At 46.1% G+C, this 24,712-nt stretch overlaps 1 protein-coding gene across 1 annotated transcript in view; it reads left to right on the forward strand.

Moving 5' to 3' along the window:
- wdr7 (WD repeat domain 7) overlaps positions 1–24,712 on the forward strand; it is a gene marked incomplete at its 3' end in the record, with an annotated part of 118,771 nt that overhangs the window by 26,885 nt on the left and 67,174 nt on the right. The window contains exons 10-12 of the mRNA XM_084159364.1: positions 12,059–12,206; positions 12,487–12,735; positions 14,680–14,900. Coding sequence (XP_084015490.1) covers positions 12,059–12,206; positions 12,487–12,735; positions 14,680–14,900 — 618 coding nt within the window. The remainder of the gene's footprint in view (positions 1–12,058; positions 12,207–12,486; positions 12,736–14,679; positions 14,901–24,712) is intronic.

Raw genomic sequence — 24,712 nt, forward strand, 5'->3', positions numbered from 1 at the left:
CTACTGTTCTGCCCCCCCCCCCCCCCCTTCTATAACATTAGACTACTGTTCTGACCCTCCCTTCTATAACATTAGACTACTGTTCTGACCCTCCCTTCTATAACATTAGACTACTGTTCTGCCCCCCCCCCCCCCCCTTCTATAACATTAGACTACTGTTCTGCCCCCCCCCCCCCTTCTATAACATTAGACTACTGTTCTGGCCCTCCCCCCCCTTCTATAACATTAGACTACTGTTCTGACCCTCCCTTCTATAACATTAGACTACTGTTCTGACCCTCCCTTCTATAACATTAGACTACTGTTCTGGCCCTCCCTTCTATAACATTAGACTACTGTTCTGCCCCCCCCCCCCCCTCTATAACATTAGACTACTGTTCTGACCCTCCCTTCTATAACATTAGACTACTGTTCTAACCCTCCCTTCTATAACATTAGACTACTGTTCTGACCCTCCCTTCTATAACATTAGACTACTGTTCTGACCCTCCCTTCTATAACATTAGACTACTGTTCTGGCCCCTCCCTTCTATAACATTAGACTACTGTTCTGACCCTCCCTTCTATAACATTAGACTACTGTTCTGCCCCCCCCCCCCTTCTATAACATTAGACTACTGTTCTGACCCTCCCTTCTATAACATTAGACTACTGTTCTGACCCCCCCTTCTATAACATTAGACTACTGTTCTGACCCTCCCTTCTATAACATTAGACTACTGTTCTGACCCTCCCTTCTATAACATTAGACTACTGTTCTGGCCCTCCCTTCTATAACATTAGACTACTGTTCCGACCCTCCCTTCTATAACATTAGACTACTGTTCTGACCCTCCCTTCTATAACATTAGACTACTGTTCTGACCCTCCCTTCTATAACATTAGACTACTGTTCTGATCCTCCCTTCTATAACATTAGACTACTGTTCTGATCCTCCCTTCTATAACATTAGACTACTGTTCTAACCCTCCCTTCTATAACATTAGACTACTGTTCTGACCCTCCCTTCTATAACATTAGACTACTGTTCTGGCCCTCCCTTCTATAACTTTAGACTACTGTTCTGCCCCCCCCCCCCCTTCTATAACATTAGACTACTGTTCTGCCCCCCCCCCCCTTCTATAACATTAGACTACTGTTCTGACCCTCCCTTCTATAACATTAGACTACTGTTCTAACCCTCCCTTCTATAACATTAGACTACTGTTCTGACCCTCCCTTCTATAACATTAGACTACTGTTCTGCCCCCCCCCCCCCTTCTATAACATTAGACTACTGTTCTGACCCTCCCTTCTATAACATTAGACTACTGTTCTGACCCTCCCTTCTATAACATTAGACTACTGTTCTGCCCCCCCCCCCCCCCTTCTATAACATTAGACTACTGTTCTGCCCCCCCCCCCCCTTCTATAACATTAGACTACTGTTCTGGCCCTCCCCCCCCTTCTATAACATTAGACTACTGTTCTGACCCTCCCTTCTATAACATTAGACTACTGTTCTGACCCTCCCTTCTATAACATTAGACTACTGTTCTGGCCCTCCCTTCTATAACATTAGACTACTGTTCTGGCCCTCCCTTCTATAACATTAGACTACTGTTCTGACCCTCCCTTCTATAACATTAGACTACTGTTCTGACCCTCCCTTCTATAACATTAGACTACTGTTCTGACCCTCCCTTCTATAACATTAGACTACTGTTCTGGCCCTCCCTTCTATAACATTAGACTACTGTTCTGACCCTCCCTTCTATAACATCAGAATACTGTTCTGACCCTCCCTTCTATAACATTAGACTACTGTTCTGACCCTCCCTTCTATAACATCAGACTACTGTTCTGACCCTCCCTTCTATAACATTAGACTACTGTTCTGACCCTCCCTTCTATAACATTAGACTACTGTTCTGGCCCTCCCTTCTATAACATTAGACTACTGTTCTGACCCTCCCTTCTATAACATTAGACTACTGTTCTGACCCTCCCTTCTATAACATTAGACTACTGTTCTGACCCTCCCTTCTATAACATTAGACTACTGTTCTGGCCCTCCCTTCTATAACATTAGACTACTGTTCTGACCCCCCCCCCTTCTATAACATTAGACTACTGTTCTGGCCCTCCCTTCTATAGCATTAGACTACTGTTCTGACCCTCCCTTCTATAACATTAGACTACTGTTCTGGCCCTCCCCTCCCTTCTATAACATTAGACTACTGTTCTGACCCTCCCTTCTATAACATTAGACTACTGTTCTGACCCTCCCTTCTATAACATTAGACTACTGTTCTGACCCTCCCTTCTATAACATTAGACTACTGTTCTGCCCCCCCCCTTCTATAACATTAGACTACTGTTCTGGCCCTCCCTTCTATAACATTAGACTACTGTTCTGACCCTCCCTTCTATAACATTAGACTACTGTTCTGACCCTCCCTTCTATAACATTAGACTACTGTTCTGACCCTCCCTTCTATAACATTAGACTACTGTTCTGACCCTCCCTTCTATAACATTAGACTACTGTTCTGACCCTCCCTTCTATAACATTAGACTACTGTTCTGACCCTCCCTTCTATAACATTAGACTACTGTTCTGACCCTCCCTTCTATATTATTAGACTACTGTTCTGACCCTCCCTTCTATAACATTAGACTACTGTTCTGCCCCCCCCCCCCCCCTTCTATAACATTAGACTACTGTTCTGCCCCCCCCCCCCCTTCTATAACATTAGACTACTGTTCTGGCCCCCCCCTTCTATAACATTAGACTACTGTTCTGACCCTCCCTTCTATAACATTAGACTACTGTTCTAACCCTCCCTTCTATAACATTAGACTACTGTTCTGACCCCCCCCCTTCTATAACATTAGACTACTGTTCTGACCCTCCCTTCTATAACATTAGACTACTGTTCTGACCCTCCCTTCTATAACATTAGACTACTGTTCTGCCCCCCCCCTTCTATAACATTAGACTACTGTTCTGACCCTCCCTTCTATAACATTAGACTACTGTTCTGACCCTCCCTTCTATAACATTAGACTACTGTTCTGACTCTCCCTTCTATAACATTAGACTACTGTTCTGACCCTCCCTTCTATAACATTAGACTACTGTTCTGACCCTCCCTTCTATAACATTAGACTACTGTTCTGACTCTCCCTTCTATAACATTAGACTACTGTTCTGCCCCCCCCCCTTCTATAACATTAGACTACTGTTCTGACCCTCCCTTCTATAACATTAGACTACTGTTCTGACCCTCCCTTCTATAACATTAGACTACTGTTCTGGCCCTCCCTTCTATAACATTAGACTACTGTTCTGCCCCCCCCCCCCTCTATAACATTAGACTACTGTTCTGACCCTCCCTTCTATAACATTAGACTACTGTTCTAACCCTCCCTTCTATAACATTAGACTACTGTTCTGACCCTCCCTTCTATAACATTAGACTACTGTTCTGACCCTCCCTTCTATAACATTAGACTACTGTTCTGGCCCCTCCCTTCTATAACATTAGACTACTGTTCTGACCCTCCCTTCTATAACATTAGACTACTGTTCTGCCCCCCCCCCCCCCTTCTATAACATTAGACTACTGTTCTGACCCTCCCTTCTATAACATTAGACTACTGTTCTGACCCCCCCTTCTATAACATTAGACTACTGTTCTGACCCTCCCTTCTATAACATTAGACTACTGTTCTGACCCTCCCTTCTATAACATTAGACTACTGTTCTGGCCCTCCCTTCTATAACATTAGACTACTGTTCCGACCCTCCCTTCTATAACATTAGACTACTGTTCTGACCCTCCCTTCTATAACATTAGACTACTGTTCTGACCCTCCCTTCTATAACATTAGACTACTGTTCTGATCCTCCCTTCTATAACATTAGACTACTGTTCTGATCCTCCCTTCTATAACATTAGACTACTGTTCTAACCCTCCCTTCTATAACATTAGACTACTGTTCTGACCCTCCTTTCTATAACATTAGACTACTGTTCTGGCCCTCCCTTCTATAACATTAGACTACTGTTCTGACCCTCCCTTCTATAACATTAGACTACTGTTCTGCCCCCCCCCCCCCCTTCTATAACATTAGACTACTGTTCTGCCCCCCCCCCCCCCCTTCTATAACATTAGACTACTGTTCTGACCCTCCCTTCTATAACATTAGACTACTGTTCTAACCCTCCCTTCTATAACATTAGACTACTGTTCTGACCCTCCCTTCTATAACATTAGACTACTGTTCTGCCCCCCCCCCCCCCCTTCTATAACATTAGACTACTGTTCTGACCCTCCCTTCTATAACATTAGACTACTGTTCTGACCCTCCCTTCTATAACATTAGACTACTGTTCTGCCCCCCCCCCCCCCCCTTCTATAACATTAGACTACTGTTCTGCCCCCCCCCCCCTTCTATAACATTAGACTACTGTTCTGGCCCTCCCCCCCCTTCTATAACATTAGACTACTGTTCTGACCCTCCCTTCTATAACATTAGACTACTGTTCCGACCCTCCCTTCTATAACATTAGACTACTGTTCTGGCCCTCCCTTCTATAACATTAGACTACTGTTCTGGCCCTCCCTTCTATAACATTAGACTACTGTTCTGACCCTCCCTTCTATAACATTAGACTACTGTTCTGACCCTCCCTTCTATAACATTAGACTACTGTTCTGACCCTCCCTTCTATAACATTAGACTACTGTTCTGGCCCTCCCTTCTATAACATTAGACTACTGTTCTGACCCTCCCTTCTATAACATCAGAATACTGTTCTGACCCTCCCTTCTATAACATTAGACTACTGTTCTGACCCTCCCTTCTATAACATCAGACTACTGTTCTGACCCTCCCTTCTATAACATTAGACTACTGTTCTGACCCTCCCTTCTATAACATTAGACTACTGTTCTGGCCCTCCCTTCTATAACATTAGACTACTGTTCTGACCCTCCCTTCTATAACATTAGACTACTGTTCTGACCCTCCCTTCTATAACATTAGACTACTGTTCTGACCCTCCCTTCTATAACATTAGACTACTGTTCTGGCCCTCCCTTCTATAACATTAGACTACTGTTCTGACCCCCCCCCTTCTATAACATTAGACTACTGTTCTGGCCCTCCCTTCTATAGCATTAGACTACTGTTCTGACCCTCCCTTCTATAACATTAGACTACTGTTCTGGCCCTCCCCTCCCTTCTATAACATTAGACTACTGTTCTGACCCTCCCTTCTATAACATTAGACTACTGTTCTGACCCTCCCTTCTATAACATTAGACTACTGTTCTGACCCTCCCTTCTATAACATTAGACTACTGTTCTGCCCCCCCCCCCCCCCCCCCCCCCCTTCTATAACATTAGACTACTGTTCTGGCCCTCCCTTCTATAACATTAGACTACTGTTCTGACCCTCCCTTCTATAACATTAGACTACTGTTCTAACCCTCCCTTCTATAACATTAGACTACTGTTCTGGCCCTCCCTTCTATAACATTAGACTACTGTTCTGACCCTCCCTTCTATAACATTAGACTACTGTTCTAACCCTCCCTTCTATAACATTAGACTACTGTTCTAACCCTCCCTTCTATAACATTAGACTACAGTTCTGACCCTCCCTTCTATAACATTAGACTACTGTTCTGACCCTCCCTTCTATAACATTAGACTACTGTTCTGACCCTCCCTTCTATAACATTAGACTACTGTTCTGACCCTCCCTTCTATAACATTAGACTACTGTTCTGGCCCCCCCCTTCTCGTTATTGTCAACTCCATTTATTTTCTCTTATTGAATTAAATTCCCAACGTTGTCCTTTTTGCCTCAGTGAATCAACGTTACCTTTTTTCAGCCCAAGTTCCCAAAAGCATTTGGTAATTGGCGTGTATTTGGCATGTGTACAGTTAAAGCTTATAAATTAAAATAATTGAATATTAAAACACGTAATAATAAATCCACAATGAATAACGATAACTCGGCTATATACACAGGGTACCAGTAATGAGTCAATGTGCAGGGGTACGTGGTAATTGAGGTAGATATGTACAAATAACTAGGAATAAAATCAAATCAAATGTTATTGGTCACATACACATATTTAGCAGATGTTATTGCGGGTGTAGCGAAATGCTTGGGGCACAATAATCAGTAACAGTGATGAGTCAAAAAAGTTGCTGCAAAAAAGGGTCAATGCAGATAGTCCGGGTAGCTATTTAACGAACTATTTAGCAGTCTTATTCATGGCTTGGGGGGTAGAAGCTGTTCAGGGTTCTGTTGGTTCCAGACTTGGTGCATCAGTACCGCTTATCTTGCGGTAACTGAGAGAACAGTCTAGAGGTCCCGTACGCACTACCCTCTGTAGCGCCTTGCTGTCGGATGCCGAGCAGTTTCCATACCAAGCGGTGATGCAGCCAGTCAAGATCGCAATGGTGCAGCTGATTTTAACATTTTGAGGATCTGAGGGCCCATGCCAAATCTTTTCAGCCTCCTGAGGGGGAAGAGGCGTTGTCATGCCCTCTTCACGACTGTGTTGGTGTGTTTGGACCATGATGGATCCTTAGTGACGTGGACACCGAGGAACTTGAAGCTCTCCGTTTCCTGTAGTCCATGATCTGCTCCTTTGTCTTGCTGACGTTGATGGAGAGGTTGTTGTCTTGGCACCCGGTTGCAGAGGGATGTGTTCAGTTCCAGGGTCCTTAGCTTAGTGATGAGCTTGGAGGGCACTATGGTGTTGAACGCTGAGCTGTAGTCAATCAACAGCATTCTCAAAAGGTGGGAAAGGGCAGTGTGGAGTGCAATAGAGATTGCGTCATCTGTGGATCTGTTGGGGCAAATTTGGAGTGCGTACAGGGTCTCTGGGATGATGGTGTTGATGTGAGCCTTGACCAGCCTTTCAAAGCATTTCATGGCTTCAGATGCGAGTGCTACGGGGCGGTAGTCTTTTAGGCAGGTTACTTTGACGTTCTTGGGCACAGGGACTATGGTGGTCTGCTTGAAACATGTAGGTGTTAAAGACTGGGTCGGGGAGAGGTTGAAAATGTCAGTGAAGACACTTGCCAGCTGGTCAGACCATGCTCTGTTACGCGTCCTGGTAAGCCATCTGGCCCAGCGCCCTTGTGAATGTTAGGGTTAAAGGTCTTACTCACATCAGCTACGGAGAGCGTGATCACGTCCGGAACAGCTGGTTCTTCATGCATAATTCAGTGTTAATACAAAAATAAAAACACTGAAATATCACATTTACGTAAGTATTCAGACCCTTTACTCAGTACATTGTTGCAACACCTTTGGCAGCGATTACAGCCTCAAATCTTTTTGGGTATGACGCTACAAGCTTGGCACACCTGTATTTGGGGAGTTTCTCCCATTCTTCTCTGCAGATCCTCTCAAGCTCTGTCAGGTTGGATGGGGAGCGTCGCTGCACAGCTATTTTCAGGTCTCTCAAGAGATGTTCCATCAGGTTCAAGTCCGGGCTCTGGCTGGGCCACTCAAGGACATTCAGAGATTTGTCCCGAAGCCACTCCTGCGGTTTTTGGCTGTGTGCTTAGGGTTGTTGTCCTGAGCGCTCTGGAGCAGGTTTTCATCAAGGATCTCTCTGTACTTTTCTCCGTTCATCTTTCCCTCGATCCTGACTAGTCTCCCAGTCCCTGCCGCTGAAAAACATCCCCACAGCATGATGCTGCCACCACCATGCCAAAGAGTTCAATCTTGGTTTCATCAGACCAGAGAATCTTGTTTCTCATGGTCTGAGAGTCTATAGGTGCCTTTTGGCAAACTCCAAGTGGGCCTTCATGTGCCTTTTTACTGAGGAGTGGCTTCCGTCTGGCCACTCTACTATAAAGGCCTGATTGGTGGAGTGCTGCAGAGATGGTTGTTCTTCTGTAAGGTTCTCCCATCTCCACAGAGGAACTCTGGAGCTCTGTCAGAGTGACCATCGGGTTCTTGGTCACCTCCCTGACCAAGGCCCTTCTCCCCCGATTGCTCAGTTTGGCCGGGTGGCCAGCTTTAGGAAGAGTCTTGGTGGTTACAAACTTCTTCCATTTAATAATGATGGAGGCCACTGTGTTCTTGGGGACCTTAAATGCTGCAGAAATGTTTTGGTACCCTTCCCCAGATCTGTGCCTCGACACAATCCTGTCTCGGAGCTCTACAGACAATTCTTTCGACCTCATGGCTTGGTTTTTGCACTGGCGTGCACTGTCAACTGTGGGACCTTATATAGACAGGTGTGTGTGCCTTTCCAAATCATGTCCAATCATTTGAATTTACCACAAGTGAACTCTAATCAAGTTATAGAAACATCTTAAGGATGATCAATGGAAACAAGATGCACCTGATCTCAATTTCGAGTCTCATCGCAAAGGGTCTGAATACTTATGTAAATAAGGTCCCACAGTTTATTTTATTTTTAATACATTAGCAAACATTCATTTGTCATTATGGGGTATTGTGTGTAGATTGATGAGGATTTTCTATTTATTTAATCCATTTTAGAATAAAGCTGTAACGTAACAAAATGTGGAAAAAGTCAAGGGGTCTGAATACTTTCCGAATGCACTTTATATACCCATGAGGACTGCAGGTCATAAGTCAACCTGTGCATCTTGCTGCACCTTGCTGCTTTGATATCTGTATATTTTATGCATAATCGCTCACTTCCACATAATCATGAATACTGTACAGATGTCGGATGTTAACTTGATCAGTCTTTTGTCGCGGAAGATTTTCCTGCTGCGTCAGGAAATTCTGATAAGCCTTTTGAATCCCTGAAAATGAGTAGTTCTCTTTCTCTCCATGCGGGGACAGTCGAGTCATTGGGATCAGGGCTTGCTATCAAAATAATGTTATCTCGCTCAAACGCCATATCTAGGTCCTATTACTGCAATATTCAAATATACAAATAGGTATCTGAAATGCAGCCATACGCATCAACAACCGTTGTTTTGTAGAGCTTAATAACACAAGATAAATATTGGTCTTCACTAGGCTACGATATACAAGTGCCAAGTGTATCCTAAGGTTACGAATGAACTGTCAAAATTGAGTTCAATTGTGGGTGATCTAGCTGTTGGTGCCGCTGCCTTCTACCGTTTCGGCGTGGGATCTTTTCCGGGCCACGCCCTCCTGGCCCCGATTTACTTGATGTAGTAGTAGTAATAATAATATGCCATTTAGCAGACGCTTTTATCCAAAGCGACTTAGTCATGTGCGCATACATTTTTACGTATGGGTGGTCCCGGGGATCGAACCCACTACCCTGGCGTTACAAGCGCCATGCTCTACCAATTGAGCTACAGAGGACCACGGGTGATGTAGTTTCACATTTCAAATCTGGACAGTCCAGGGTTATATCCCCCCCGATCTTGATGATAAATGACCAGACACTTTTGGATAACATAAATAGGAAACTAATCAAATAACAGTCAGTAGGTTACACCAACATTTACTTTCCATTCATACAAAGTGTCAGGTACATTTCCACAGTAGATTTGCCGTGGTAAACAAGGCAATACTTTTTTCTATTGCACCGAACGCTTGTCAATCGCCCGTAGTCTGTTCAAACGGGACTAAGTTGTTCCGATGACACCAACCAGAGGGCGAACATACCTTGAGGACTTTGGTTGAAAGTGTAACACGCGGGATACTGTATGAACCCAGGTCTCCCACGGGAGCAACCAACGTCTTAGACAGTTTTTAGACTCTTGAGCCGAGGGCAGACACTGGTTTTGAAGTTCGCAGGCGGGTCTACCTCATCACCTGACCACGACCAACTCATGTCTGCTGGTTACACAAGCAGGACTAGTGCCGCGTTCATGACAACTGGAAACTCCAGATCGGAAAGTCTGAGCTCTAGAAAGATGCCCGAGTTTCCGACTTGGAATTCCGAGTTGGATGACCGTTCAAAGCTTCCCCCCCCCCCCCAGTCAGAGTTCCCAGTTGTCTTGAACGCACTGAAGTCGGAGTCAGAGATTTCCGAGTTTCCTGTTGTTTTGAAAGCGGCATTAAGCCCTCCCCTAACCTTAACCACGCAGAATGAATGCCTAAAGTGTTAATCTTTTAGTTGTTTCTGTTTTAACCCTGTAACCACGTGGAATTAATGTGCCAAAAAATAGACATTCATCCATGAGTCAAAGAGCAGTGGGCCGGATTCGAACCCCATGTCGATTCTGGAATAATATGTTAACCGCTGCACTACACAGGCACAGGTAACCTATCATTTATTCTACCTATTGCTTGCCTTCAACATATAATAAAACAATTTATATAAAATAAAATGATTTTCTCTAACAAAAAATAAATCTACCCCTTACAATGATGTCAATTTATTATAATCTACATAAGAATTCACAGGAGACAAGCTGTAGACTCCACGTTGCCTACATAAGGTACTATGTAGGTACGGAACTGCATTGTATACAAACACCGCTTCCAGCTGCCCCCCTGGCGGCCGTTCTAAATATATTCTTCAGATATTAAAATCCTCCTGCTGCAGGGTTGATTATTTTCCTCCTGTGACGAAAGAGGTCAAATTCAGATCCGACATCTGTATACACATAAGCCTGTCAACCTACACAGCTTTTTACATACGGTAAACAGTAAGGAACTTCTTCCGTGCTACGTTTATTATTCAGTGTGCTGATTTCCAGTCTATTAAACTTCTGATGGACCTTTTTTTTTATATTATTTTATATTCAGGCAATGATAAAGGTTAGTTGTGTTGCTGCAGACAGCAGAGGGCCTTCATTTAACTATCACTTCTGCCTTATTTTGTTTCCCAGACAGTGCCAAGTCAATTGACTGTAGTTCTCTTCTCTGAGCATCTACCTCAACATCTAGCTACCTCCATAGTAGACGACTAGCGACCTCCATCATGTCAGATGACAGACTGCTTTACACCCTGGCCACAGAGTGTCTCCACCATTACAGACATTACAGGGATCCGGTTCCATCCCATCTTTTTTTCTGTTACCGTGACAATCACATTAACTAGGACTTCCTGGAAACAGGGTCAGCGGGAAGGTCATTAGGTTGGTTGCCACTGTGCCTTTTTCCTCTACTACAGTCAGGAACACAATTATAGCAGTGTAAATTGGTCAAATTTAAAGATCAAAGGGTGCGGCCCAAACGGCACCCTATTCACTACGTAGTGCACTACTTTTGACAAGAGCCCTATGGGGAATATGGTTCTTTCATAGGGAATTCGGGTCCCATTTAGTTTTACTAGGGAAGGGTCAGTTAGTAGAGGACCATTAACCAACATGCATAACTATCGATATTCAGTCCTGTTAGATCTGTTAGGAAGGCAAACAAAACACTGATTCCAAGTTTTCAGACGTCTCTTATGTTGTTCATGGCACCAGCTTTCTGCCTCAACAATTTAACATCCTGTCTAGCGAGCTGGTTTGTATCCAGATGATTCAGTGCCTTGCTGTCCAGAGAACTGAGTTAGGGGATATTTTAGGAGAGGGGATCAATGCATGAGCTGTACTCTAGGTAACCCTGTTGCTAGTTGAGTAAACAGCCAGTTCTTCCAGCTTGGCATCCTCTTAATATCACAGTGATGTTTTATAGTGCTAAATGTTAACAGCGCCTCCCTGTGCTCCCATGGCATGAGATCCTGTCCCCTGCAAGGCCAGCTTACCCTTATTGCACAGAGCAGAAAATAATATTCTAGGGTTTTTAGATCCATGGTGCAACAAGGCTGCCCTGCTTTCATTCCCGCCCTTACCATCCTTAATACAACCCCTGTGTCATTAAGACTAGACCATTTACCTACACTTTGATATTGTCACACTAATGATGGTATTGGCATGGATATAGGACGGTATAGGTTGCTCCTGTATGTATGTATGTATGTATGTATGTATGTATGTATGTTACATGGTACTCTGCTTTGCCAGAGACAGTGATGCCCTGCATAGATACGGCCCTGAACACAGAGATATACAGAGGTAATGCTAGTGTTCACATTCTAGAACACTATTTTCATGTTCTAACGTTCTAATGTTCTGTGTTCCAGCTACTCATCTGTCCCCCGGTGACACGGTTCTTCTACGGCCGTCGGGAGCCCTTCCACAAGCTGCTGGTCCAGGGAGATTCGGCCGGACGCCTCTCCCTCTGGAGCATCCCAGACACCTCGCCCCTGCAGCCTCTCTCCACCGCAGCAGGTACCACTTAGTCCACTAGGTGGCGCAAGAGCCCCAAATCTGTAGGGATGCTGTGGGTGACAATTAGAAGGCTTTTATGCCATCAGCTGGCCCAAACCAATCAAATCATCCCCTCCCGGTGCAGGGACTGTGTAGTACATTCCTCATAACTCCTCTTCATGACTATGCAATGCCACTAAGCAAAGCCCCTTCTAACTAACCTGACTTAGACCAGAGATGTGTCTGTTTTGGCTCTGTATTTAGATAATACATTCTTCTCCTCTTCCTTTTTTTCCTCCAGAGCTCCAGGTCTCCTCCACCATCTCCCTCCAGGAGGCCTTTGACAAGCTGGCTCCCCTGTCGGCGGGCATCATAGACCAGCTGAGCGTGACGCCCGGGTCGGAGGAGCCCATCAAGGTGACGGCCAGCGTCTACATCCCCTCCCAGGGCAGACTGGTGTGTGGCAGAGAGGATGGAAGCATCATCCTGGTCCCCGCCACACAGACCGCCATCGTCCAACTGCTGCAGGGAGAACACATGCTGCGTAGAGGTGAGGGAGGGGTCAGGGGAGCGTGTGGGTGGGTGAGTCATGGAGGTTGGAGGTTGAGAAAAGGAGAAAGCAAAGGGGGGATACATAGGGCTGTTGCGGTGACCGTATTACCGCCACACCCGACAGTCATGAGTCGTGACCGCAGTCAAATTCCACGTGACCGTTGAGTCATGGTAACTTCCTTTTTATGCACTCTGGACATGCGTTGGCAGTACCCAGCTTGCTAACAATCATCTGGTCCTGATGGCCTGGTACTCGGGGCTTATTTTCGAATGCAAATGAAATCGAAAAAATCACATCAAACACTTATCATCAGAACAGTGAGTCCCCTCACTGTGATTGAAACTGAGTGTAAAACATGGTCTTCTGGTTGTTGTTTCAAAGCGTAACACAATGAAATGGACAGCGCTTTCTGAGGGGATGATTCATTCAGAACACCCATAAGCATAGGCCTATTAATGATCCCAAGCCCGAAAAAACCCAACCCAACTCAATTCAAATAATGATTTTGCCATTATACAATACATAGCCTGCAGCTTATTACACATGGCAGAAAAGCATAGAAAATACTGATTTAAGATATCTTTGGCACATAATTGGTCTAGCCTAAATCAAACATTCAGATGTTATATTTTGATAGTTAATAGGCTGACACATTACCTTTTTAGCTACAGAATCTCTCACCACCGTGCGTTTCCATCTCTTTCTCCTTTATTCCTTTCTCCAGCGCGCAGAGAGACGGGCTGTCAACAGTTTAGTGAAATATGTTTCGTTGTGAAAACATGTTACTATCAAATGTTCCCAAACAGATTTCACTTGGTTTCCCCAAATGAACCACTGGGTAGCTGCAGGAACAGGGTTGGGGAGCCCATGGCATACAGAGTACTGGGTAGCTGCAGGAACAGGGTTGGAGAGCCCATGGCATACAGAGTACTGGGTAGCTGGAGGAACAGGGTTGGAGAGCCCATGGCACACAGAGTACTGGGTAGCTGCAGGAACAGGGTTGGAGAGCCCATGGCACACAGAGTACTGGGTAGCTGGAGGAACAGGGTTGGAGAGCCCATGGCACACAGAGTACTGGGTAGCTGCAGGAACAGGGTTGGGGAGCCCATGGCACACAGAGTACTGGGTAGCTGCAGGAACAGGGTTGGAGAGCCCATGGCACACAGAGTACTGGGTAGCTGGAGGAACAGGGTTGGAGAGCCCATGGCACACAGAGTACTGGGTAGCTGCAGGAACAGGGTTGGAGAGCCCATGGCACACAGAGTACTGGGTAGCTGGAGGAACAGGGATGGAGAGCCCATGGTATACAGAGTACTGGGTAGCTGCAGGAACAGGGTTGGAGAGCCCATGGCACACAGAGTACTGGGTAGCTGCAGGAACAGGGTTGGAGAGCCCATGGCACACAGAGTACTGGGTAGCTGGAGGAACAGGGTTGGAGAGCCCATGGCATACAGAGTTTGGGCGGAATATCACTTGTTGCGCAGCAGAATTACCAGAGCAGCCAACCAAACATGAGTGGAAAACGAACCGGCGGGAATGTGGCCTCCATTCACTATTCCAGTGCATACAGAATCTCTTTCCTGTCTTTCCCCTTTTCTTGCCCATGTGATAATGGGCCATTCTAAATCGAAACTAATGTTACATATTAGTAAAAAGACAAGATGAAATTGAGAATAGTCTAATGGGTGAAAATATGATCACTTGAGAGAACAGCAATAGCTTTATAGTTGCATCCTGCAGCCCATAATATCTTCTGATTTCTAAGGCTTGTATCATCGTTGGAGGTGATTGTTTTACCAATGCACTGATTGTATCTCTGAACAAGAGCGTATTCTAAATGATTAAAATGTCATCTCTCATTCCCAGGTTGGCCCCCCTCACCGTACCCTGCGGGGTTAGGGTTTAGTGACTGTGTTTACTGACTGTCTCCTCTGTCTCCAGGCTGGCCCCCTCACCGTACCCTGCGGGGTCACCGTAACAAGGTGACGTGCCTGCTGTACCCCCACCAGGTGTCCCCCCGCTACGACCAGCGCTCCCTGGTGTCTGGCGGCGTGGACTTCAGCGTCATCGTCTGGGACATCTTCACTGGAGAGATGAAACACATCTTCTGTGTCCACGGAGGAGAGATCACACAGCTACTGGTCCCCCCTGAGAACTGCAGCGTGAGTAGATCTTAGACGTATAGAAGTCCAGTGAATCCTTTTGAATTCCCTCCCCAGCCCTCACTCTTTCATCAGTGCCATTTTTGTGGGTGGGACTGTAATGAGAAATCTGCTAATGAAAATATGAATGGTTTTCAATTAAAAATTGCCCTTTTAAAAGGACTGTAGTGGATTTTCCAGCGTAGAGACGCGAGGCCTCGAGAGTGATCATTGATTCTAGTCCTGCCCTCGGATCTCTCTCAATGCTGCCTCCTGCTTCATCTTCACACACACACAACATCCCTCCCTCCCTCCCTCCCTCCCTCCCTCCCTCCCTCCCTCCCTCCCTCCCTCCCTCCCTCCCTCCCTCCCTCCCTCCCCCCTCAGCAGCCATGCCTTATCTCCTCTCATGGTCTGTGTGTGTGATTGACGGGTACCATACTGGTATCCATTACATGTAAGTGGTCCACACTGTAAGTAAGGGTGTCTGTTCAGAGAGAGAATTTCCTCCAGCGGTCTTAATGACCTGTTTAGTTATGCGGCTGCTTTATAGCACGTTGACTCTTAAGGAGCGGGACGTTTAATTGATACGTGAGAGAGAGAGGCTGGCGGGATGGAGGGATCCATAATTCCTGTTGTGGAGTTACTTGTGCCTGTCTGGACTCCTCCTCCTCCTCTTCTTCCTCCTTAGCACATCCAAGCTGATTGGCTCATAAAGATGACCCTGAGCAGCGGTCTTCTCCAGAGCTTTCAGTATTGACACTGATAGCGTTGTTAAATGCTCTCTGTATTTCCCCCATACACTTCCCACTGTCTGTCTAGACCTGGTCTTGGCCCTGGATACAGACTCTAGTACAATAGCCTTGGTGTGTGTTAGCTGGATACAGTAGAACTCCAGAAAGCTGAAAGCTGATCTACCCCCTAAAAAAAAACAGCAAATATAACACACCAGATTTCGCCGGCTTCACTAAAGGGCTGTAACGTTAATGTTACCACAGAGTTGAACGTTCTTAGCACGGAACGTTTTACATTTGATCATAGCATCAACTGTTTGTCCCAACACCCAACACCCTACCATGACACGTCACCCAACACCCAACACCCTACCATGACACTTCACCTAACACCCAACACCCTACCATGACACTTCACCCAACACCCTACCATGACACTTCACCTAACACCCAACACCCTACCATGACACGTCACCCAACACCCAACACCCTACCATGACACTTCACCCAACACCCTACCATGACACTTCACCCAACACCCTACCATGACACTTCACCTAACACCCAACACCCTACCATGACACGTCACCCAACACCCAACACCCTACCATGACACTTCACCCAACACCCAACACCCTACCATGACACTTCACCCAACACCCAACACCCTACCATGACACTTCACCCAACACCCAACACCCTACCATGACACTTCACCCAACACCCAACACCCTACCATGACACTTCACCCAACACCCAACACCCTACCATGACACTTCACCCAACACCCTACCATGACACTTCACCCAACACCCAACACCCTACCATGACACTTCACCCAACACCCAACACCCTACCATGACACTTCACCCAACACCCAACACCCTACCATGACACTTCACCCAACACCCTACCATGACACTTCACCCAACACCCTACCATGACACTTCACCTAACTGGATGTGGGCACTTTATTGAGCTGACAAGCTTCTATCAGCACTCACCGTAGAAGCAGTAACAGTTAGTTCACAACAGCTCATTCTCCTCTCAGACTGCTAGAGATGCCTTGGCTGATAGTGTCCAGTCTTGCTGTATCATGCCAAGGCAAGATGGGCTTATAGCAATGCGAAGAGTGCCCTCTTGAGGACAAATAATGAAATGCAAAAGTAAAATTCTATGAAGAACAGCTTTTTTTCCTGAAGTGGTTTCTCTGCATCTTATATCTGTATTTTTTCGGTGGATTAAACACTGATACAAATACATCGGTAAAAGGCTAATATCGGCTGATGGTATCGGTCAGGCTCTGGTCCGGTGTGTCTGTGGAGTGGATCATTAATTACCCTGCAGCAGCTGGCGGTGGCAGGAGGGGTGACCGTGATGAAGAGTGATGTGTCCTTGTAGCCCTGACATCCTCCTCCCCTCCTCTCTCCTCTCCTCTCCTCTCTCCTCCCCTCCTCTCCTCTTCCCTCCTCACCTCCCCCTCCCCTCCTCTCCTCTTCCCTCCTCTCCTCTCCGCACCTCCCCTCCCCTCCCCTCTCCTCCTGTCCTCTCCTCTCTCTCATAGTCAAGGTTTCCTGTACCACTACATCAACACTCAGAACATTGCCTGTCAGGGCTCATCACCATTTAGTCTGCTTTCTGTTCCTCCACACATCCTCCTGTACAACCTCCCTCCTTTTCTCCCAACCTCCCTTCATCTCTCCCAACCTCCTTCCTTCTCTCCCAACCTCCCTCCATCTCTCTCTACCTCCCTCCATCTCTCCCAACCTCCTTCCTTCTCTCCCAACCTCCCTCCATCTCTCTCTACCTCCCTCCATCTCTCCCAACCTCCTTCCTTCTCTCCCAACCTCCCTCCATCTCTCTCTACCTCCCTCCATCTCTCCCAACCTCCCTCCTTCTCTCTACCTCCCTCCATCTCTCTCTACCTCTCTCCATCTCTATATACAGGAAGTAGAAAATATCATGGCTATATACAGGAAGTAGAAAATAACATGGCTATATACAGGGAGTAGAACATAACATGGCTATATACAGGGAGTAGAAACTAACATGGCTATATACAGGAAGTAGAAAATAACATGGGTATATACAGGAAGTAGAAAATAACATGGCTATATACAGGAAGTAGAAAATAACATGGCTATATACAGGAAGTAGAAAATAACATGGCTATATACAGGAAGTAGAAAATAACATGGCTATATACAGGGAGTAGAAAATAACATGGCTATATATAGGGAGTAACTGTACCGAGTCGATGTGCAGGGGTTGAAGGTAATTGAGGTAGATATGTACTTATAGGTAGGGGTAAAGGGACTAGACAACAGGATAGATAATAGACAGTAGCAGCAGTATACTGTAGGTAGGGGTAAAGTGACTAGACAACAGGATAGATAATAGACAGTAGCAGCAGTATACTGTAGGTAGGGGTAAAGTGACTAGACAACAGGATAGATAATAGACAGTAGCAGCAGTATACTGTAGGTAACGGTAAAGTGACTAGACAACAGGATAGATAATAGACAGTAGCAGCAGGATACTGTAGGTAGGGGTAAAGTGACTAGGCAACAGGATAGATAATAGACAGTAGCAGCAGTATACTGTAGGTAGGGGTAAAGTGACTAGACAACAGGATAGATAATAGACAGTAGCAGCAGGATACTGTAGGTAGGGGTAAAGTGACTAGACAACAGGATAGATAATAGACAGTAGCAGCAGTATACTGTAGGTAGGGGTAAAGGGACTAGACAACAGGATAGATAATAGACAGTAGCAGCAGTATACTGTAGGTAGGGGTAAAGTGACTAGGCAACAGGATAGATAATAGACAGTAGCAGCAGTATACTGTAGGTAGGGGTAAAGGGACTAGACAACAGGATAGATAATAGACAGTAGCAGCAGTATACTGTAGGTAGGGGTAAAGGGACTAGACAACAGGATAGATAATAGACAGTAGCAGCAGTATACTGTAGGTAGGGGTAAAGTGACTAGACAACAGGATAGATAATAGACAGTAGCAGCAGTATACTGTAGGTAGGGGTAAAGGGACTAGACAACAGGATAGATAATAGACAGTAGCAGCAGTATACTGTAGGTAGGGGTAAAGTGACTAGACAACAGGATAGATAATAGACAGTAGCAGCAGTATACTGTAGGTAGGGGTAAAGTGACTAGACAACAGGATAGATAATAGACAGTAGCAGCAGTATACTGTAGGTAGGGGTAAAGTGACTAGGCAACATGATAGATAATAGACAGTAGCAGCAGTATACTGTAGGTAGGGGTAAAGTGACTGGACAACAGGATAGATAATAGACAGTAGCAGCAGTATACTGTAGGTAGGGGTAAAGTGACTAGACAACAGGATAGATAATAGACAGTAGCAGCAGTATACTGTAGGTAGGGGTAAAGTGACTAGACAACAGGATAGATAATAGACAGTAGCAGCAGTATACTGTAGGTAGGGATAAAGTGACTAGGCAACAGGATAGATAATAGACAGTAGCAGCAGTATACTGTAGGTAGGGGTAAAGTGACTAGGCAACAGGATAGATAATAGACAGTAGCAGCAGTATACTGTAGGTAGGGGTAAAGTGACTAGACAACAGGATAGATAATAGACAGTAGCAGCAGTATACTGTAGGTAGGGGTAAAGTGACTAGACAACAGGATAGATAATAGACAGTAGCAGCAGTATACTGTAGGTAGGGGTAAAGTGACTAGGCAACAGGATAGATAATAGACAGTAGCAGCAGTATACTGTAGGTAGGGGTAAAGTGACTAGGCAACAGGATAGATAATAGACAGTAGCAGCAGTATACTGTAGGTAGGGGTAAAGTGACTAGACAACAGGATAGATAATAGACAGTAGCAGCAGTATACTGTAGGTAGGGGTAAAGTGACTAGGCAACAGGATAGATAATAGACAGTAGCAGCAGTATACTGTAGGTAGGGGTAAAGTGACTAGACAACAGGATAGATAATAGACAGTAGCAGCAGTATACTGTAGGTAGGGGTAAAGTGACTAGACAACAGGATAGATAATAGACAGTAGCAGCAGTATACTGTAGGTAGGGGTAAAGTGACTAGACAACAGGATAGATAATAGACAGTAGCAGCAGTATACTATAGGTAGGGGTAAAGTGACTAGGCAACAGGATAGATAATAGACAGTAGCAGCAGTATACTGTAGGTAGGGGTAAAGTGACTAGACAACAGGATAGATAATAGACAGTAGCAGCAGTATACTGTAGGTAGGGGTAAAGGGACTAGACAACAGGATAGATAATAGACAGTAGCAGCAGTATACTGTAGGTAGGGGTAAAGTGACTAGGCAACAGGATAGATAATAGACAGTAGCAGCAGTATACTGTAGGTAGGGGTAAAGTGACTAGACAACAGGATAGATAATAGAAACAGGATAGATAATAGACAGTAGCAGCAGTATACTGTAGGTAGGGGTAAAGTGACTAGACAACAGGATAGATAATAGACAGTAGCAGCAGTATACTGTAGGTAGGGGTAAAGTGACTAGGCAACAGGATAGATAGACAGTAGCAGCAGTATACTGTAGGTAGGGGTAAAGGGACTAGACAACAGGATAGATAATAGACAGTAGCAGCAGTATACTGTAGGTAGGGGTAAAGTGACTAGGCAACAGGATAGATAATAGACAGTAGCAGCAGTATACTGTAGGTAGGGGTAAAGTGACTAGACAACAGGATAGATAATAGACAGTAGCAGCAGTATACTGTAGGTAGGGGTAAAGGGACTAGACAACAGGATAGATAATAGACAGTAGCAGCAGTATACTGTAGGTAGGGGTAAAGTGACTAGACAACAGGATAGATAATAGACAGTAGCAGCAGTATACTGTAGGTAGGGGTAAAGTGACTGGACAACAGGATAGATAATAGACAGTAGCAGCAGTATACTGTAGGTAGGGGTAAAGTGACTAGACAACAGGATAGATAATAGACAGTAGCAGCAGTATACTGTAGGTAGGGGTAAAGTGACTAGACAACAGGATAGATAATAGACAGTAGCAGCAGTATACTGTAGGTAGGGATAAAGTGACTAGGCAACAGGATAGATAATAGACAGTAGCAGCAGTATACTGTAGGTAGGGGTAAAGGGACTAGACAACAGGATAGATAATAGACAGTAGCAGCAGTATACTGTAGGTAGGGGTAAAGTGACTAGACAACAGGATAGATAATAGACAGTAGCAGCAGTATACTGTAGGTAGGGGTAAAGTGACTAGACAACAGGATAGATAATAGACAGTAGCAGCAGGATACTGTAGGTAGGGGTAAAGTGACTAGACAACAGGATAGATAATAGACAGTAGCAGCAGTATACTATAGGTAGGGGTAAAGTGACTAGACAACAGGATAGATAATAGACAGTAGCAGCAGTATACTGTAGGTAGGGGTAAAGTGACTAGACAACAGGATAGATAATAGACAGTAGCAGCAGTATACTGTAGGTAGGGGTAAAGTGACTAGACAACAGGATAGATAATAGACAGTAGCAGCAGTATACTGTAGGTAGGGGTAAAGTGACTAGACAACAGGATAGATAATAGACAGTAGCAGCAGTATACTGTAGGTAGGGGTAAAGTGACTAGGCAACAGGATAGATAATAGACAGTAGCAGCAGTATACTGTAGGTAGGGGTAAAGTGACTAGACAACAGGATAGATAATAGACAGTAGCAGCAGTATACTGTAGGTAGGGGTAAAGGGACTAGACAACAGGATAGATAATAGACAGTAGCAGCAGTATACTGTAGGTAGGGGTAAAGTGACTAGACAACAGGATAGATAATAGACAGTAGCAGCAGTATACTGTAGGTAGGGGTAAAGTGACTAGACAACAGGATAGATAATAGACAGTAGCAGCAGTATACTGTAGGTAGGGGTAAAGTGACTAGACAACAGGATAGATAATAGACAGTAGCAGCAGTATACTGTAGGTAGGGGTAAAGTGACTAGACAACAGGATAGATAATAGACAGTAGCAGCAGTATACTGTAGGTAGGGGTAAAGTGACTAGGCAACAGGATAGATAATAGACAGTAGCAGCAGTATACTGTAGGTAACGGTAAAGTGACTAGACAACAGGATAGATAATAGACAGTAGCAGCAGGATACTGTAGGTAGGGGTAAAGGGACTAGACAACAGGATAGATAATAGACAGTAGCAGCAGTATACTGTAGGTAACGGTAAAGTGACTAGACAACAGGATAGATAATAGACAGTAGCAGCAGGATACTGTAGGTAGGGGTAAAGGGACTAGACAACAGGATAGATAATAGACAGTAGCAGCAGTATACTGTAGGTAGGGGTAAAGTGACTAGACAACAGGATAGATAATAGACAGTAGCAGCAGTATACTGTAGGTAGGGGTAATGTGACTAGGCAACAGGATAGATAATAGACAGTAGCAGCAGTATACTGTAGGTAGGGGTAAAGTGACTAGGCAACAGGATAGATAATAGACAGTAGCAGCAGTATACTGTAGGTAGGGGTAAAGTGACTAGACAACAGGATAGATAATAGACAGTAGCAGCAGTATACTGTAGGTAGGGGTAAAGTGACTAGACAACAGGATAGATAATAGACAGTAGCAGCAGGATACTGTAGGTAGGGGTTGTGTGAGTGTGTGGGTAGAGTCCAGTGTGTGGGTAGAGTCCAGTGTGTGGGTAGAGTCCAGTGTGTGGGTAGAGTCCAGTGTGTGGGTAGAGTCCAGTGTGTGGGTAGAGTCCAGTGTGTGGGTAGAGTCCAGTGTGTGGGTAGAGTCCAGTGTGTGGGTAGAGTCCAGTGTGTGGGTAGAGTCCAGTGTGTGGGTAGAGTCCAGTGTGTGGGTAGAGTCCAGTGTGTGGTAGAGTCCAGTGTGTGGTAGAGTCCAGTGTGTGGGTAGAGTCCAGTGTGTGGGTAGAGTCCAGTGTGTGGGTAGAGTCCAGTGTGTGGGTAGAGGCCAGTGAGTGTGAGGGTAGAGTCCAGTGAGTGTGAGGGTAGAGTCCAGTGAGTGTGAGGGTAGAGTCCAGTGAGTGTGAGGGTAGAGTCCAGTGAGTGTGAGGGTAGAGTCCAGTGAGTGTGAGGGTAGGGTCCAGTGAGTGTGAGGGTAGAGTCCAGTGAGTGTGAGGGTAGAGTCCAGTGAGTGTGAGGGTAGAGTCCAGTGAGTGTGAGGGTAGAGTCCAGTGAGTGTGAGGGTAGAGTCCAGTGAGTGTGAGGGTAGAGTCCAGTGAGTGTGAGGGTAGAGTCCAGTGAGTGTGAGGGTAGAGTCCAGTGAGTGTGAGGGTAGAGTCCAGTGAGTGTGAGGGTAGAGTCCAGTGAGTGTGAGGGTAGAGTCCAGTGTGTGGGTAGAGTCCAGTGTGTGGGTAGAGTCCAGTGTGTGGGTAGAGTCCAGTGTGTGGGTAGAGTCCAGTGTGTGTGAGGGTAGAGTCCAGTGTGTGTGTGGGTAGAGTCCAGTGTGTGTGTGGGTAGAGTCCAGTGTGTGGGTAGAGTCCAGTGTGTGGTAGAGGCCAGTGTGTGGGTAGAGGCCAGTGTGTGGGTAGAGTCCAGTGTGTGGGTAGAGTCCAGTGTGTGGGTAGAGTCCAGTGTGTGGGTAGAGTCCAGTGTGTGGGTAGAGTCCAGTGTGTGGGTAGAGTCCAGTGTGTGGGTAGAGGCCAGTGTGTGGGTAGAGGCCAGTGTGTGGGTAGAGTCCAGTGTGTGGGTAGAGTCCAGTGTGTGGGTAGAGTCCAGTGTGTGGGTAGAGTCCAGTGTGTGGGTAGAGTCCAGTGTGTGGGTAGAGTCCAGTGTGTGGGTAGAGTCCAGTGTGTGGGTAGAGTCCAGTGTGTGGGTAGAGTCCAGTGTGTGTGTGGGTAGAGTCCAGTGTGTGTGTGGGTAGAGTCCAGTGTGTGTGTGGGTAGAGTCCAGTGTGTGGGTAGAGTCCAGTGTGTGGTAGAGTCCAGTGTGTGTGTGGGTAGAGTCCAGTGTGTGTGTGGGTAGAGTCCAGTGTGTGTGCAAGAGAGTTAATGCAAAAAAGGATAATTGCAGGTAGTCTGGGTAGCCATTTGATTAGCTGATTAGCAGTTCTTGTTTAGAAGTCTTATGGCTTGGGGTAGAAGCTGTTCAGGGTCCGGTTGGTTCCAAACATGGTACATTGGTACCTCTCCCTCCATCCCTCTCTCCTTCCCTCCCTCTCGCCCTCCCTCTCTCTCTCTCTCTCCCTCCCCCTCTCCTTCCCTCCCTCCCCCTCTCCTTCACTCCCTCCCTCCCTCCCTCCCTCCCTCCTCTCTCTCTCTCTCTCTCTCTCTCTCTCTCTCTCTCTCTCTCTCTCTCTCTCTCTCTCTCTCTCTCTCCCTCCCTCTCCCTCCCTCCCCCTCTCCTTCCCTCCCTCCCCCTCTCCTTCACTCCCTCTCTCCCTCCCTCCCTCCCTCCCCCTCTCCTTCCATCCCTCCCTCCCTCCATTCCTTCCTCTCCCCTGCTGTCGACCTGATAAATTATTTTCTTTAGGGAATATTTACTGTCCTTGTACCAGAGTATGTGTGTGTGTCCCTGTGTGTGTGTGTCCCTGTGTGTGTGTGTCCCTGTGTGTGTCCCTGTGTGTGTGTGTCCCTGTGTGTGTGTGTCCCTGTGTGTGTGTGTCCCTGTGTGTGTGTGTCCCTGTGTGTGTGTGTCCCTGTGTGTGTGTCCCTGTGTGTGTGTGTCCCTGTGTGTGTGTGTGTCCCTGTGTGTGTCCCTGTGTGTGTGTGTCCCTGTGTGTGTGTGTCCCTGTGTGTGTGTGTGTCCCTGTGTGTGTGTGTCCCTGTGTGTGTGTCCCTGTGTGTGTGTGTGTCCCTGTGTGTGTGTGTGTGTGTCCCTGTGTGTGTGTGTCCCTGTGTGTGTGTGTCCCTGTGTGTGTGTGTCCCTGTGTGTGTGTCCCTGTGTGTGTGTGTCCCTGTGTGTGTGTGTCCCTGTGTGTGTGTGTCCCTGTGTGTGTGTGTCCCTGTGTGTGTGTGTCCCTGTGTGTGTGTCCCTGTGTGTGTCCCTGTGTGTGTGTCCCTGTGTGTGTGTGTCCCTGTGTGTGTCCCTGTGTGTGTGTGTCCCTGTGTGTGTGTGTCCCTGTGTGTGT

The sequence above is a fragment of the Coregonus lavaretus genome (assembly GCF_964263955.1).
Source record: "Coregonus lavaretus genome assembly, chromosome: 4".
Lineage (NCBI taxonomy): Eukaryota > Metazoa > Chordata > Actinopteri > Salmoniformes > Salmonidae > Coregonus > Coregonus lavaretus.